This window comes from Lissotriton vulgaris, chromosome 7 (genome assembly GCF_964263255.1).
Source record: "Lissotriton vulgaris chromosome 7, aLisVul1.2, whole genome shotgun sequence".
NCBI lineage: Eukaryota > Metazoa > Chordata > Amphibia > Caudata > Salamandridae > Lissotriton > Lissotriton vulgaris.
Genome location: NC_141695.1, coordinates 1,185,683,090 through 1,185,696,442, shown reverse-complemented (window position 1 = coordinate 1,185,696,442; position 13,353 = coordinate 1,185,683,090). Strand labels below are relative to the sequence as shown.

Here is a 13,353-nt window from a genome sequence, read left to right as displayed (position 1 = left end):
TGCATGAGTGCGTCTAGGTAGCCTAAAGATCAGCCTAGCTGCATCGTTCAAGACTACTTGCAGCCTATTTGTCAGTGTTTTGGGGAGACCCAAATACAGGACATTCCCATAATCTAATCTTGAGATTATTGTGGCAGAGACAATTGTGCGGAGCGTGGAGGAGGAAAGCAGAGGGACTAACTTACGTAACTGTCTGATTAAGTTAGTGCAGGTCCCAACCACTGAGGAGATCTGGCTGGCCATTGACAACTCGTGGTCAATCTTTATGCCTAGACTTTTTACGTTGGAACAAGGTTTAGGGGTCGGGCCCAGATCTTGAGGCCAAAACAAATCGCCCCAAGGAGACACTTCGGTTGAAACCACCAGGACCTCAGTTTTTTCTGGGTTGATCTTCAATGAATTTGCTGTCATCCAGCTCACCGTGTAACTAAGTATTTTTTGAGCATGGGTCTGTGCAGATACTGTGTCATCAATACTTAGTAACAACTGGGTATCATCAGCATAGTTAAAGGTTTTACAGCCCATGCTTACCAAGGAGTCAATTAAGGGCTGCAAATAAAGATTAAAAAGGAGTGGGGACAAAGCAGATCCTTGAGGGACTCCACACTTCAGGATGCCCAGGTTTGATATACAGTTCTCCAGTTGAATCCTTTGAGATCTTCCAGAAAGAAAGGATTTGAGCCATTTATAGGCTACGTCTTGTATCCCAAACGCGGCCAGTCTGTCCAAAAGCAGGGTATGGCTGACAGTGTTGAATGCCGCTGACAGGTCTAATAATATCAGGGTACTCGGTTTTTTACTGTCAGCCATACCTCTGAGCTCATCAAGCACCGAAAGCATCACCAATTCGGTGCTGTGATGCGCCCGAAAACCTACTTGACGTTCCTGGAGTAGATGGTGTGACTCCAGGAACGATGAAAGAGATATCAGAACATGTTGTTCCAAAATCTTGGACAAGAAAGGAAGCTGAGATATAGGCCTATAATTTTTTAGGTTGATGGAATCAGCCCCTGGCTTCTTTATTAGGGGCCTAACTCGTGCTTCTTTAAAACTGGATGGAAGCTGGCCAGTGTCTAATGGTTTATTTAGTAAGGAGACAAAATGACTTTCTAGAGCAGGGAGCGCCAGGCGAAAGATGCTAGGGGGACATGGATCTGCAGGAGAGCCAGACTTTGTTCGATTCATGAGCTGTCTTAAGACTGTAGAATCAATCAAAGGAAACTTAGAAATAATGTGTTTTAGCAGAGGGGATTTGGGATAGGGAGGAAAGGAGTGACTGCTGGGGGTATTCTTGATGTCATTAAGAATAGTTTGTACCTTGTTGAGGAAGTAATTTTGAAAGGTGTTACAATTAATTGGGGATTCTGATCTTTCTACTTTCTTGCTCAAATCTGATAAGATCTTAAAGGTTTCTTTTTGTACATTGTCCGCGTTGTTAATTCGGGATTCATAGTACTCTGCTTTTGCTGACTGAATACAGGTTTTGTACAGTTTAAGAAATGATTTATAATGATCCCTGTCAATTGGGATCGTTTGATTTCCTCCAGCGTCTCTCTAAGAGGCGGAGTTTTATTTTATGTTCCCTCAAGGAAGAATTGAACCAGGGAGCTCCGTTTACCGTTCTATTTATCTTTTGAATTCTTTCGGGTGCAGTTTGATCAATGGCCTGACCGAGATTTTGCATTAGATGTGCATATTCCTGATCTAGGTCTCCATGCGTATCATAAAACTGTGAATTTTTGAAAAGGGTGTCCGTCAAGGTTTCTGAGTCAATTTTCTTCCATTGACAAACTTTTTTAGATTTAAGGGGAAGTGGTTGAGGCAGGTGGCCATCAATAGGGATATCGCAATTTACCATGTAATGGTCTGACCATATGCAGGGTAGAATATCTGTTAACGCTACAGCCGGATCAGAGGTCAAGATAAGATCAAGAGTGTGACCTTTTATATGTGTGGGTGCCTCTACTAATTGTTTGAGTCCAAGTGAGGTCATAGTATTTTCCAACAGTCGCGTTGCCACGTCCTTGCATAATTTGTCCCAGTGGACATTAAAATCTCTAGTTATTAGGACCTTTTGATAACGTGTACATATGTCTGAGATGATTGGGGTCTATAGGTCATTAAACAGAGCGGTAGATTTTGGGGGGCGGTAGACTGTAAGGATGACAAGGCAGGTGTTTCTCAGTGTAATCTTCACCCCAAGTATGTCCGCTAGATCCACTGTTTCGGCCATTAATTTAGTAACTGTTAAGTGTTTTTTTTAAAGAGAATTGCCACCCCACCCCCACGGGCATTGTCTGCACGATTATGCCAAATCGCATCATAGTCGTTAGGGAGGGAGGCAATGATATTTGTCTTATGAGGCTTTGTGGTGTTGGTTTTTGCAAACCTTTGTTGTTGGGGGGGAAAATCCCTTGGCCCTTAATCGAAAAAAATACATTAAACATTGGTTAAAAGAAAACATTTACTTTGGTCTCAAGAAGAACACAGTGCCATAGTAGTCCCTGGCACTTAAGGGAATTACTTTGGCGTGGATGTGTTTCTTGTGAACAGGCAGAATGTGGCCACTCGCAGAAGAGTTAGCCAATGACTAAAGTGGGCTGGCTCGCTGCCCTACGCTGTATGCTATAGTGGACAAAAGACATATGTGAATGAAACTGTAACCGATAAATACATGAAAAGGACTAACCAAAAGTCCTTAGCTCTAAAAAAGCCAAACACAACCTCAAAAACAAAGGATAACCGATCGTTCTCAATGAACTCGCTTTCTCCATTCGGTCAGCAAATAAGTCTTTAAATTGTGACCAGACCGGTGAGACCAGCAATGTCTCTCTTTCACTTTTACAGCATGTAGAGTACTTACTTAATGAGACACCCTTATAAAATCCCTGATTCAAGCTTTTTCCAGGCTTTGTTTCACCGCATGTTTCTATGGTGGGCAGTATTTTTACGTGGGCAGTATTTTTACGGAGGACTAGTAATGCGCTCTGAACCCAATGGCAAAAGCAGTTTAACATGAAGTCTATGTTCAGCTGCTTTGTGGGTTTTAGGGGATGTAAGCTAATTTATTAGAAAAACAACAATGAAAAACACCTAGCAATATTTCGAGCCCAAGAGAGAGCACAATTATTAATGTACAAGATCACAAGCTGCAAGCTCTCAGACGTGCAGCACCAGCACATCAAACTTGCACTCAACGCTAAGCTAAGCTCAAGGAGGAATGCCTATAAATGAACGACAAGTCTGTGTAATAACAGAGTCTCAAATCCATCACATGTTCGAATACAGTTTGCAGTATGTGGGTAAAAGTTACGCAATTGACAGAATTATTCACCGGGAGTGTTCGACTTCATCACTTCCTACACATATTACAAGAACTAGCCATGTTTAGGATGGTCATATTACAAAAAAAAAGATGCTTTGGGAAATGGTGATTTGCCATAGTCAGGCAGCCCATTAAAGGATGAGGGAGAAATGGCTATCTGAAAAGGTGCACTGCCCATCAGATAAACAAGCATTGGCGGCCGCGCAGCTGTAAAAGCGAAAGCGATGTATGCGTATATGAGAGCTGCAAGTTAAAAAATAAGCATTGGCTGCTCAAAGTTAAAACAAGCCCAGTAGTTGTGTGCGCACACCCTAAAATATATTTTTTTTAAATGCAGGCTACGGCCTGCTGCAGTATAGAGAGGCGGCGGGGTGGGGGGGGGGAGGCCAGCAGAGTGACGCGATCTGGGGAGGGGGAGGGAATTGAAGCGCGGAGAGAGGCATGCAAGGCTTAATGAGCCTTGACTGAAACCCACATGGTGGCTGCGCGTATGCACGTGCACGCAAGCTTGAGGCCAGGAAAAGCCTCTGGTAGCACTTTTAAAAGCCTGTTTACTAAATTTCTCGCAGAGCAGCGCATGCGCTGGCTCAGCGAGACCTAAAAAGATGGGTGTTGTGTGACCTTTTTTTGTGAGTTCATCATTATCAAACTTGCCTAATTTGTTCACACATCTTCTATGATCAGCAAACTAATCTGTCCCATTTACTTTCCTTACATTATAATGGAATAATTTACATTTTTGAAAAATGCCTGGGGGAATCTGGGCTTACATAATTTGGGCCAGCTGTATGACACACAGGGGGTTTCGGACTTTTGCCTCACTTCAGGAAATATATGGGTTTTCTGTAACGTTATTTTTCCAAGGATCTGCAGGTGAGGGATTATTTCTTACACAGTTGTGAGTGCAATAATGATAAAATAAATATGAAATTCTTGCTTATCTTTATCAACCTCTAAGGGAGTCGGGCCAAATCAATATAAGCATAAAGTACCGGGAGTTTATATCTTATGCCCAGGACAATAGTGTGCAATTGGCGCCTTGCGACTGTAGTGACGCTTACTGAAATACAGGATGCCTTCGCAACACTAGATCAGTCATCAATTTCTGTTAACCTTAGGCTGCAGTAGTTTAGGACAGTTTGTTTGTATGTTCTATCATACACCCCGAGCGCATTTCTAAGTGAGCATCATCTAGAACCCCTGCGCAGTCATATTGCCCCAAGTGTCGCCTTCATGCTGAATGACCTGGGCTCAAAGAATTCTGGGATAGCCTATATCAGCACAACTTGAATTCCGCTTTAATAGCCCGGAAATACTGATTGGCTATAAGCCTGGGAGGGATCCCAGTCTCAATTCTCTAATTTAAATTATAATAGTTAGGGCACGCTTATGCATTGCCAGGGTATGGATTGATTCCGCACCACCCAGAATAACTGAATTCTGGGCTATGCTTCGTCAGATTTATGAATGTGGAACTGCATTTGCCAAGGCCAGTGGACCCCGATCAATCAAAAACGTGAAAAGGGGTTGTTCTCATTTCCACTGGATATAGACGGCTGTATGTCATAAAGTGGATGTAACTAATTTAAACTAGCTTTTGAATCTGTCCCTCCCTCTTAATCTCTTTTTTGCTTATTTTTCTTCTTCTATAAACATTTCATCCTTCCTTCTCAATCTTCTGTTTTTCTATATCTTTTTCATTTTCTTCTTCTACTGTGTACATATATGATGGTGTTCATAACGAAGAATTGATGTATTGCTCGCTCTGACTTTTGGTGAACATGTAATAAAAATAATTTTTATTTTTTTACTTTTTTTTTATAAATGCTGCAGATGTCTATATATGCTTCAGTCTAAATGTTATTGTGTGCCGCAAATTGATGGCTCTTTGGGACCAAAGATTTCCCTGTGGGAATTTAAGCTCAAATGTAGTATCCATTTCAGTCCTGCCTTTTGGTGCCTAACATGTTCTACTCGGTCCAAGTGTCCCCAACTTGCATTTGATAACAAGATTGTCAATTTAGAATCCCATTCATTCAAGTTTCTACGAGAGAAAATCCACAACTGCATGACGGTAATGATTAGATTTCTTCTTGGCAACATCTGTTTTATCAAAACTATTGATCATTCTTTGAGTAATGTTGTGCAACGCCCGAATGCCTGCTAGCATTATGTTACTATCTCTATAAATGTAACATGAGTAAATAAAAACTCTCCTTAATTATGTTCTTTATTACAGGACAGAATTTAAGCAGACGGGCACTGTAGCCGTGCACGGGGCGGGGATTCTTAACCGTGTTTTTGAAGCTTTTGCTCAAGCTTTTCTAAACCAAGGAGTCAAGAAGGTAGGTTGTGAATGCTTTCTGTCAATCTCTTGTCCATTTCTTAGTCTCAACACAGTTCTCATTCTCAGCTTTCCAGGGCTGGGCATCACCATCATTTGCATTACCGTTGATGAATTCTACATTTAGTCATGTACACAAATTTGCTTCTCCCACTCTTGCCCTGCATATTCCTTCCACTGAAAAGGCTTTCCATGGAATTCTGAGTCCTGCTTAAGCTGGTAGACCGTTTTGGCTCTATAAACAGTGTGAGCAATCTCTTTCTTAGGTCTGGCATTAGCTGAAACCTCTGGTTCCTTTAAAAAGCGAAGAAAATACATATACTGAAGTACGCAGGAGAACTTTAAGTCAGCGCTCGTCATTCACCTGTGTGGTGGTGTCATTCACATTTTGCTTCTGGCCACCACAGCATACACCTTAGAGCAATAGATCAGCCCACTTGTGCAATTGTGAACCTTTTATTGTGAATGATTGCTTTGAGCTTGTATGCAATGTACATGTGCACCGTGAAAGTGTCCCCTTTCAGTGCAAGGAGCTCATGGGTAAATGTGTCTTTTTTCCTAAAAATAAAAAAAAATCGCATGTTTTGTTGTTGTTGACGGCCCCAGTCAGCTCTGCAGACAGACACTATTACTGGGCCCTCGCAGCTACTTGCAATATGCTGCAGGCGGAGACAAGCTTTGAATGTCCTTACATCAAAGATAGCTGTCTGTGTATGTTTGCGCACATATGTGTCTCCATCTTAATGACGGTTTCTTGTAAATGATAGCATAGCCCTTTCTAAAATGGAGACTCATGCGTTGGCACGTATGCGTGATCATCGATGAATAGTTTTTGTTCTATTTTAACAAAATAATTCAAAGAAAACCAGCAATAGCAAGGCCAATAGCTCCTCACCAAAGCCAGACTTCTGGACTTTGCCTTCGCTTATTTTGTTTAAGTGCGGTCCCTTTATCATCTGATTCATTTTCTCCCTGCTTTATCACAGCATGCTGAGGTTGATAAGTGTTTGAAAGTAGAAACATACAAAGCTAAATCCGTAAGGGCTGCTGCTCAGATACTGAGCAACTAATAATGGAGATGGCTTCACTCGGATCATTAGAAAACTCAAAGCTTCAGGGGCTGCCTTTACTCATGCCCCAAAACTTGATAATTGCACAATATTTAGATAGTGGCATGAACATGTTCTTAACTTTCCTGAGCACATTGGAGCTTGCAGCTCGAGTGTTCAGTACAGATGGAAAGTACAGTGAGCAGGGTTGAGGTTCTAAGCTATTTAAAACGGAGAAAAGGGGCATATAGAATGAACCACGTTGAAGGGTTTCGGGGAATGCTGCTGCCCTTGGGCTACAAGTGCATGCAAATTAAAGGACAACATCTGCTGTGATATGGCATTTTGTAAATATAAAGTGGGGAGGAGACAATTTTAGTAGGATGTGATTTTCCGAGGGGTGCAGGGTCCTTGTTTTGGCATAGAAATGAAGGTGAGTTAAGGCTTCATATATTGATGCAAAGTGTCAAAGAAATCTGCTGACATGCCTACATGAGTCTGAAAATATTTATTAGCAAAAATACCAATCAATTTATGATTCACCAAAATGATAGACAAGAGGATCCCCTAGCACCCGTTGACCATAAAGTTAAAAATTTGGGGTCTCCAACCTTTTCTGTACTGAGAGCTACTTACGTTCAAAGAAACACATTGAGAGCTACTAATATTATTAGTGTTATATAATCTATTTTTTTATATGTATTATGATTCAAACAAGCAAAAGCTTTCTAATTTAATAAGCTGGTTTGCACACAGGGGTGCTACTCAGAGGTAGCTTGAGAGCTAGTGTAGCTCACAAGCTACTGGTTGTAGACCTAGATACATCTATAGGTTCCTTCAGAGAGACTATATAGAGGTCATATGGTTGAAACTGAATCAGAGATGCTGCTGGTGGGTGCGGAGATAAAACGTGGGATAGTAGACATTCGGCCTTCGAAAAGATACAAAAATGTAAACTATCGAGTTGAGTTTTTCTCACTTACTATGCCAGACCTGAGAGTGAGTCAATATATGTCAAACGCTGAAGGGTGGTACCTTGGTTAACATTTGCAAGAAAATGGCAGCTACACTTTTGTTAAGGTAGATCAAAATCTTGGGTCACAAGGTGAAGGATATGTTTGATTCTATTATGAGCACCAAGGTTATATGATTCAGACTTGCAAGAACAGCAAAAGACAGAAGTGATTATGGTTGCAAGTGAAGTCTAGTGCTTTGATGATCTGCTCTTGGTTTAAGTGCTACCTCTGAGCTAGAGACGCAATTTGATGGTTGTTTCCTAAAAAGTGTGTATCTAAGGGGGCTGTTTGCACTGGTGAAAGTTCATTAAAAAGTATTGGAACTGTGATCTTGAGTGCAGTCTCTTAAGCCATGGATTTGTTTGTTTGTCACCAAGCTTCGAATGACTCTATCAATTAAAGCACCTTCCAGGTTTCCAGGAAACCCTTACAGTAGGTGATTAACCTATTTACACTTTTGTAGAAAGCACACACCCTTCAGGCTTGCTTTCTTCTTCTTTAGCTGTCTAATCATCCTCGCAGTTTTACAGTACATGGGACCCTCCACTACTTCCCTTTCAGTCTCCGATATCTTAAGGTCCGCATTAATTGTACCGAAAGGCTTGTATTTTTTTTCTTACTTTACAAAAAGTATGGGACTTGTTTCTGCAAAAAGAAGAGCATGGAAATAGGGGCATGGCCTGGTTATCCAAAATGGTGGATGTCTCTTAGTGAGTCCTCGGGATGAGACTCTGTCCCCATCATGCTGCTGGCACCGACTAGCTGTATTCTCTGGGGGCTTGCTCCTCGCTAGAGTCACGCGAGAATCAGCGGATGCTGTTCTGATCTCTTTCTGGCTGTGGCAGTGCAGTAGATGCCTCGTGTCCTGGGGCACAGCCTAGAGTGACTCTGGAGCTGCCAAGCACATCCTCCACACCTTGCCCTTGGACCCTGCCTCCCTTGCTTCGGAGAGCGGAGAGGCCCGCTTGGGTCGGGTGGGGGGTGCAGAGTCACAGGCCCCTGGCAGTTGACTCTCTGTGCCCCGGGTTGCTGGACCGCTAGGTGGGGGTGGGCCACTGGAATGAGCCTGCTACAGCCCCGGCTTAGATCAGCTGTGAGTGCCTGCGTAGCATGGGGCGCCTGCCCCATGCTACGCAGGCGCTCTGTGCCCCCGGTTATGCGACCACTGCAGCACGGGCTGGGTGTGCCCCAACTGCTAGTGCGCAATTCTCAGCTAGCCCTGGGGAACACATTGGGCAGTATCTGGCTTCTCCTCAGCCAGCAGCAACTGGACCGGCCTAGTGGGGCTCGATACTGCTTTTTCTGCCCTCTACAGCTCTCATTCTCATTCTCACCTCACCTGTACTGACTGCTGTGAGCCCTAGAGGTTGAGCTGTGTTGCTCCTCTCTCAGTAGGGGACCGAGGCCCAAGGGTCGCCCTCCGACTACCTCAGTGGGACTTTACCCGACATTACTACACCACATGCTGTGGCTGGTTGGGGGGGGACCTGACTGCTCTTGCTACCAGGGTGGGAACCTCCCCCTGTGCAAGTGGGTCAGTGCTTTTCTCCTGACCTTCTCCCGATCCTAGGCCCCCTCCACACCTCAGAGTCCTACACCTGCACCTCAGCTGTTCTTTCCTATGCTCTGTCTCTTCCAAGAGGTGGTTCTGTGGGTTTTAAGCCAAGGCCATGTGACTATACGGTCTCCCGGTTCCATTATGAGGCAAGGGGGCCCCACCCTGCACAGGCGCAGTCAAAAATAGACAAATTCATGGTTCCGCAGACCCCTGGGGCAAAACAAGTCTCTGCTGAGGAGCCTTTTTCTCTCCACAGGCAGGACAACTCAACATTACTGACATTCTTCTTACCTCTCGTTCTGCTCTAGAGTCCAGGATTGGGGAGGTTTATGTGGACTTCTCACTTCTATGCCAGGATCCCCACAACATTTTGGAGTGCGTCGTTGGCACAGAGGGCCAGATATTGGACTTACGCGACTGTGTCAACCTGGAAGGCGGAGGTGGCTCGCCTGACCACCAGGTCCTTGAGTCTGGAGATCTTAGCTGAAGATGTGGAGATCCTGGCCCGACGGAGCAACCTCTGGTTTGCGAGCTTCCATGAGGTGGTTGAAGGAGCAGCACCTGAGGACTTCCTCGAGAAATGGATCCTGTCATAGGTCCCTTGGGGGCACCTTCCCTCGTGTTTTATGGTAGAATGGGCCACACAGTCGTTGGCAGTGGCCCCTCCTCCGGGGTCACCCCATGTCCAATCATTGCAAAGATACTGAACTTCAAAGATAAGAGACACGGTTCTTCGCTCAGCTGTGACCTGGCCCCCACACACACTTTCAGTCAACTCGGATTCTGATATTTCCTGATTATTCATGCCTGGTACAGTGCCAATGTAAGGGAAAGCTGTCAAGCAGAAGCTGTGAGCAATTCGCTTGCGATACATGCTCCTCTTCCTGTCCTGCCTCCGGGTGATTGATGCAGGCAAATCCTTCTTCTTCAACACTCCCGAGAGGGAGGGTGGGTTGAATCGCAAAGCTTCCATTGAGGATGCTGCCAGCTGCAGAAGCAGCGTCAGGCAAAAAGGCTCCAGCAAGCACATTGCCCGGGCCTGGAGGCCCCTTGCCTCTTCCACCACAGATGCACTTGGGAGGGGGGCAGCTGACATGTATGAGACCGCACCTTACCCCCCTCCCTCCCCCCCCACCCCTCCAGCAGACTAGGCTTCCCCCTTTTGTCTCGGAAGGAAGCAGTCGTTTGTGTGTGATCTTTATTGTATGGGGGAGAGATGCTTCTGGAGTGGAAGTGTGGGGTAGGAGGATGGCTAGGGGGGTTGTGTCGTGTGTGTGGGGTGGTTCAGCCCGTTATGCCGTATGTTTGGTTATGCTTCAGGCAGGCTGTGGCCCTTGTTCCCTTTTATTCACTGGAGGCTCTCATGGGTTATAAATGGACCCTAGAATTCTTACAAAGTCTGATGGTATGTTGCTTTTGAGAGGGTGATCAATGGGCAGACCGATATCCTACTTAGTGTCTTAGTCACCATCTGCCCGGCCCTATGTTGGCAGTGGTGCAACAAGCCCTGGCGGGGTTTCCGCTGAGGGATTACCATTGTGGGTGGGGACTTCAATATGATGTTGTTTTCCACATCTGTTAACTCTAGGACCCAGACCGGGATCCACCCCTCGGCCTTCCACTTCGAGGACTGGACGTCCGGCCTCGGTCTTTGTGATGTATGGTGCACCTGACACCCCCATACTTGAGCCTTCACTCACACCTCCCCTGCACTTAAGACTACCTCCCATATTGATTATGTTTTCATGCCTGCTGCCAATCTGCTCCTCACTAAGGGCACAAGATCCTTCCTTGGGGTATTTCAGACCATGCCCCAGTAACTGTCTACATAGGACATGAGGTCCAAGAGAAGCGCCCGATCTGGTGCCTTAACGCATGGTGCCTCATGCATAACGCCTCATGTATAACGCCACTGCGTAATTCCTGTTTCAAGAACCAGACACCTTCTCAGAGCGAAATGTGGGCTCATTGCTTAGCCAGATATACTCTGGGCCAATGGTAAGGTGTTCATGAGGGGGGTTGCCCGCATGCACTTTCACAGCCAAAACCTGCCGAAGGCATCGCAGATTCTGGATCTAGAAGCACGCATAGCACAGGCAAAGATCCAGTCGGCTGTGGAGGCTAGCAAACTGTGTCTGCTTGTGCTATATAGGCTCACACTGCAGGAACTGGGGGGACAATTCGGGCAAGCTCCTGTTTTGGCTTTTGTCCTGAGGTTTGGCAGATAGGGTTGTGTCTAGTATCCTGGTCCCCAAGCAAGGTTTGGTAACTGTGACACAAGATATCATGATGGCGTTTGCGGATTATTACTGTGCATTATACGCTCACTGCCCACAGCCCACTACATGAGTACTCCTCACCTTTGATTGCAAATTTACCATTGTGCCCTCTTGTGGCGGCAGCCGGTAAGGAGCATGTCCGACCTTTGACCTTCGAAGAGATCACCACGTTGTGGTACACGTCACTGCATCTACAGAGTGCAAGCAACAGTAGCTTACCGTCATCTACTGTCCAGCTCAAATGCTCTTCTCCTGATAGACTTTGAGAAAGCTTTCGATTGGGATTTTCTTTGGGACGCCTGGCCTGAATGGGCATATGGGCCCTACTTTAGGTCATATGTTCAGACTTTATATGCTCACCCCATGGCACAGATTACTGTGAATAGCTCCCTCACACTGATTTTTTTCTGATTTAGAGGGGGATCAGTCAGGACTGTCTCCTCTGCTCTTTGTCTTCGCAATTGAGCCCCTGGCGACATGGGTCCGCTCTGGCGCACAACTTCGATGGTTCCATTGGTTGTTGGGTTTCGAAAGGCCGCATTGCACTTTATGCTGACAATGTGCTGCTTTTACTTAATTACTTGGAGGTAACAGGCCATAGAATACTACATATACATGACTTTTAAGGCCAGCCTCTAGCCTAATGGTCAACCACTTGGAAGTCGCTACTATTTCTGTTGATGGGCTCTTGAAAACCCACGACTGGTAGGCCCCCATGACCTTCAGACAGATGAGCTTTCTGTACTTTGGCATGTACATTTCTCCTCTCCCTGATCTGGCATGGTTGCTGAATCTGAAGCCCCTGGTGACACGCATGCGTAGAGATCTGGAAAGGTGGTCGTCTCTACCCCTCAACATTATGGGTAGGATTGCATTTTATAAAATGATGGCACGGCCTCACTTCCGTTGCGCTCTGCACACCTTTCCCCATGACTTCACCGGAGCTTTGTTCCATTCTGTTCAGACCACGATGGGGCCCTTCCTGTAGGGGCATCGTGTTTACCCGCATAGCATTCGGTGAGTGTGTACACTCCACTTTTGATGGGAGCCTTGCATCGCCGACCTCCATCTCTATTACTGGCCTTCGCAACAGGTGGTTCTGAATGACTGCCTGGTTGTAGGTCTAAAGGACCCGGCATACCAGGTGGAGGCATCCCTTAAATCATGGGATGTGATCATTCACATTGTATATTGGTAACTGATACTCCTCCCCCTTCCCCCCATTTCCTCACGGACTTGACCTAAGTGATTTTCACAACATGGCGCGCCACCACAAAGTGGAGTGGCTGGAGTGGCAGGGCTATGCTCCAAATGTCCCTATGGAAGGGTACTTTGCTCTGTCAAGTGGTTGGCTTGGAGGGGTTTGGGAGATGGGACCTGATAGGAATTTCATGTCAGGGTGATGTATGGCAGGGTTCACATATGCAGTCCTTTTCAGCCTTGGTGACTTACTTTCAACTTCACCATTATCAGTTCTTAAGATTATTGTAGCTCTGCCACGCTTTACCAGTCTATAGGTCCACCTTGGAAGGGGTCCCACATTTAGTCCCATGAAAGACAAGGTTCTTCTGGCTCTGTTGGGGTATGGGACATCTTAAATTTACCACTTCCTGGCCACTGATGCTCCGGAATCGCTTGCTGGGCTCAGCACCTGGTGGGAGGCCTGAATTGGTGCCCTTGAGGATGGAGAATTGAGGTAGACACTCATGGCCCGAGAGAATTGGCCATTTCCTCCTGGCTCCGGATGATCCAGGTAAATGTCCTACAACCTACATACTTGAC

General features: G+C 45.6%; 1 protein-coding gene across 1 annotated transcript in view; it reads left to right on the top strand.

Annotated features, from left to right (window-relative positions):
- PRELID2 (PRELI domain containing 2) overlaps positions 1-13,353 on the top strand; it is a 275,242-nt gene that overhangs the window by 219,858 nt on the left and 42,031 nt on the right. Inside the window, exon 5 of the mRNA XM_086931652.1 lies at positions 5,565-5,670. Within this exon, the coding sequence (XP_086787778.1) occupies positions 5,565-5,670 (106 nt within the window). The remainder of the gene's footprint in view (positions 1-5,564; positions 5,671-13,353) is intronic.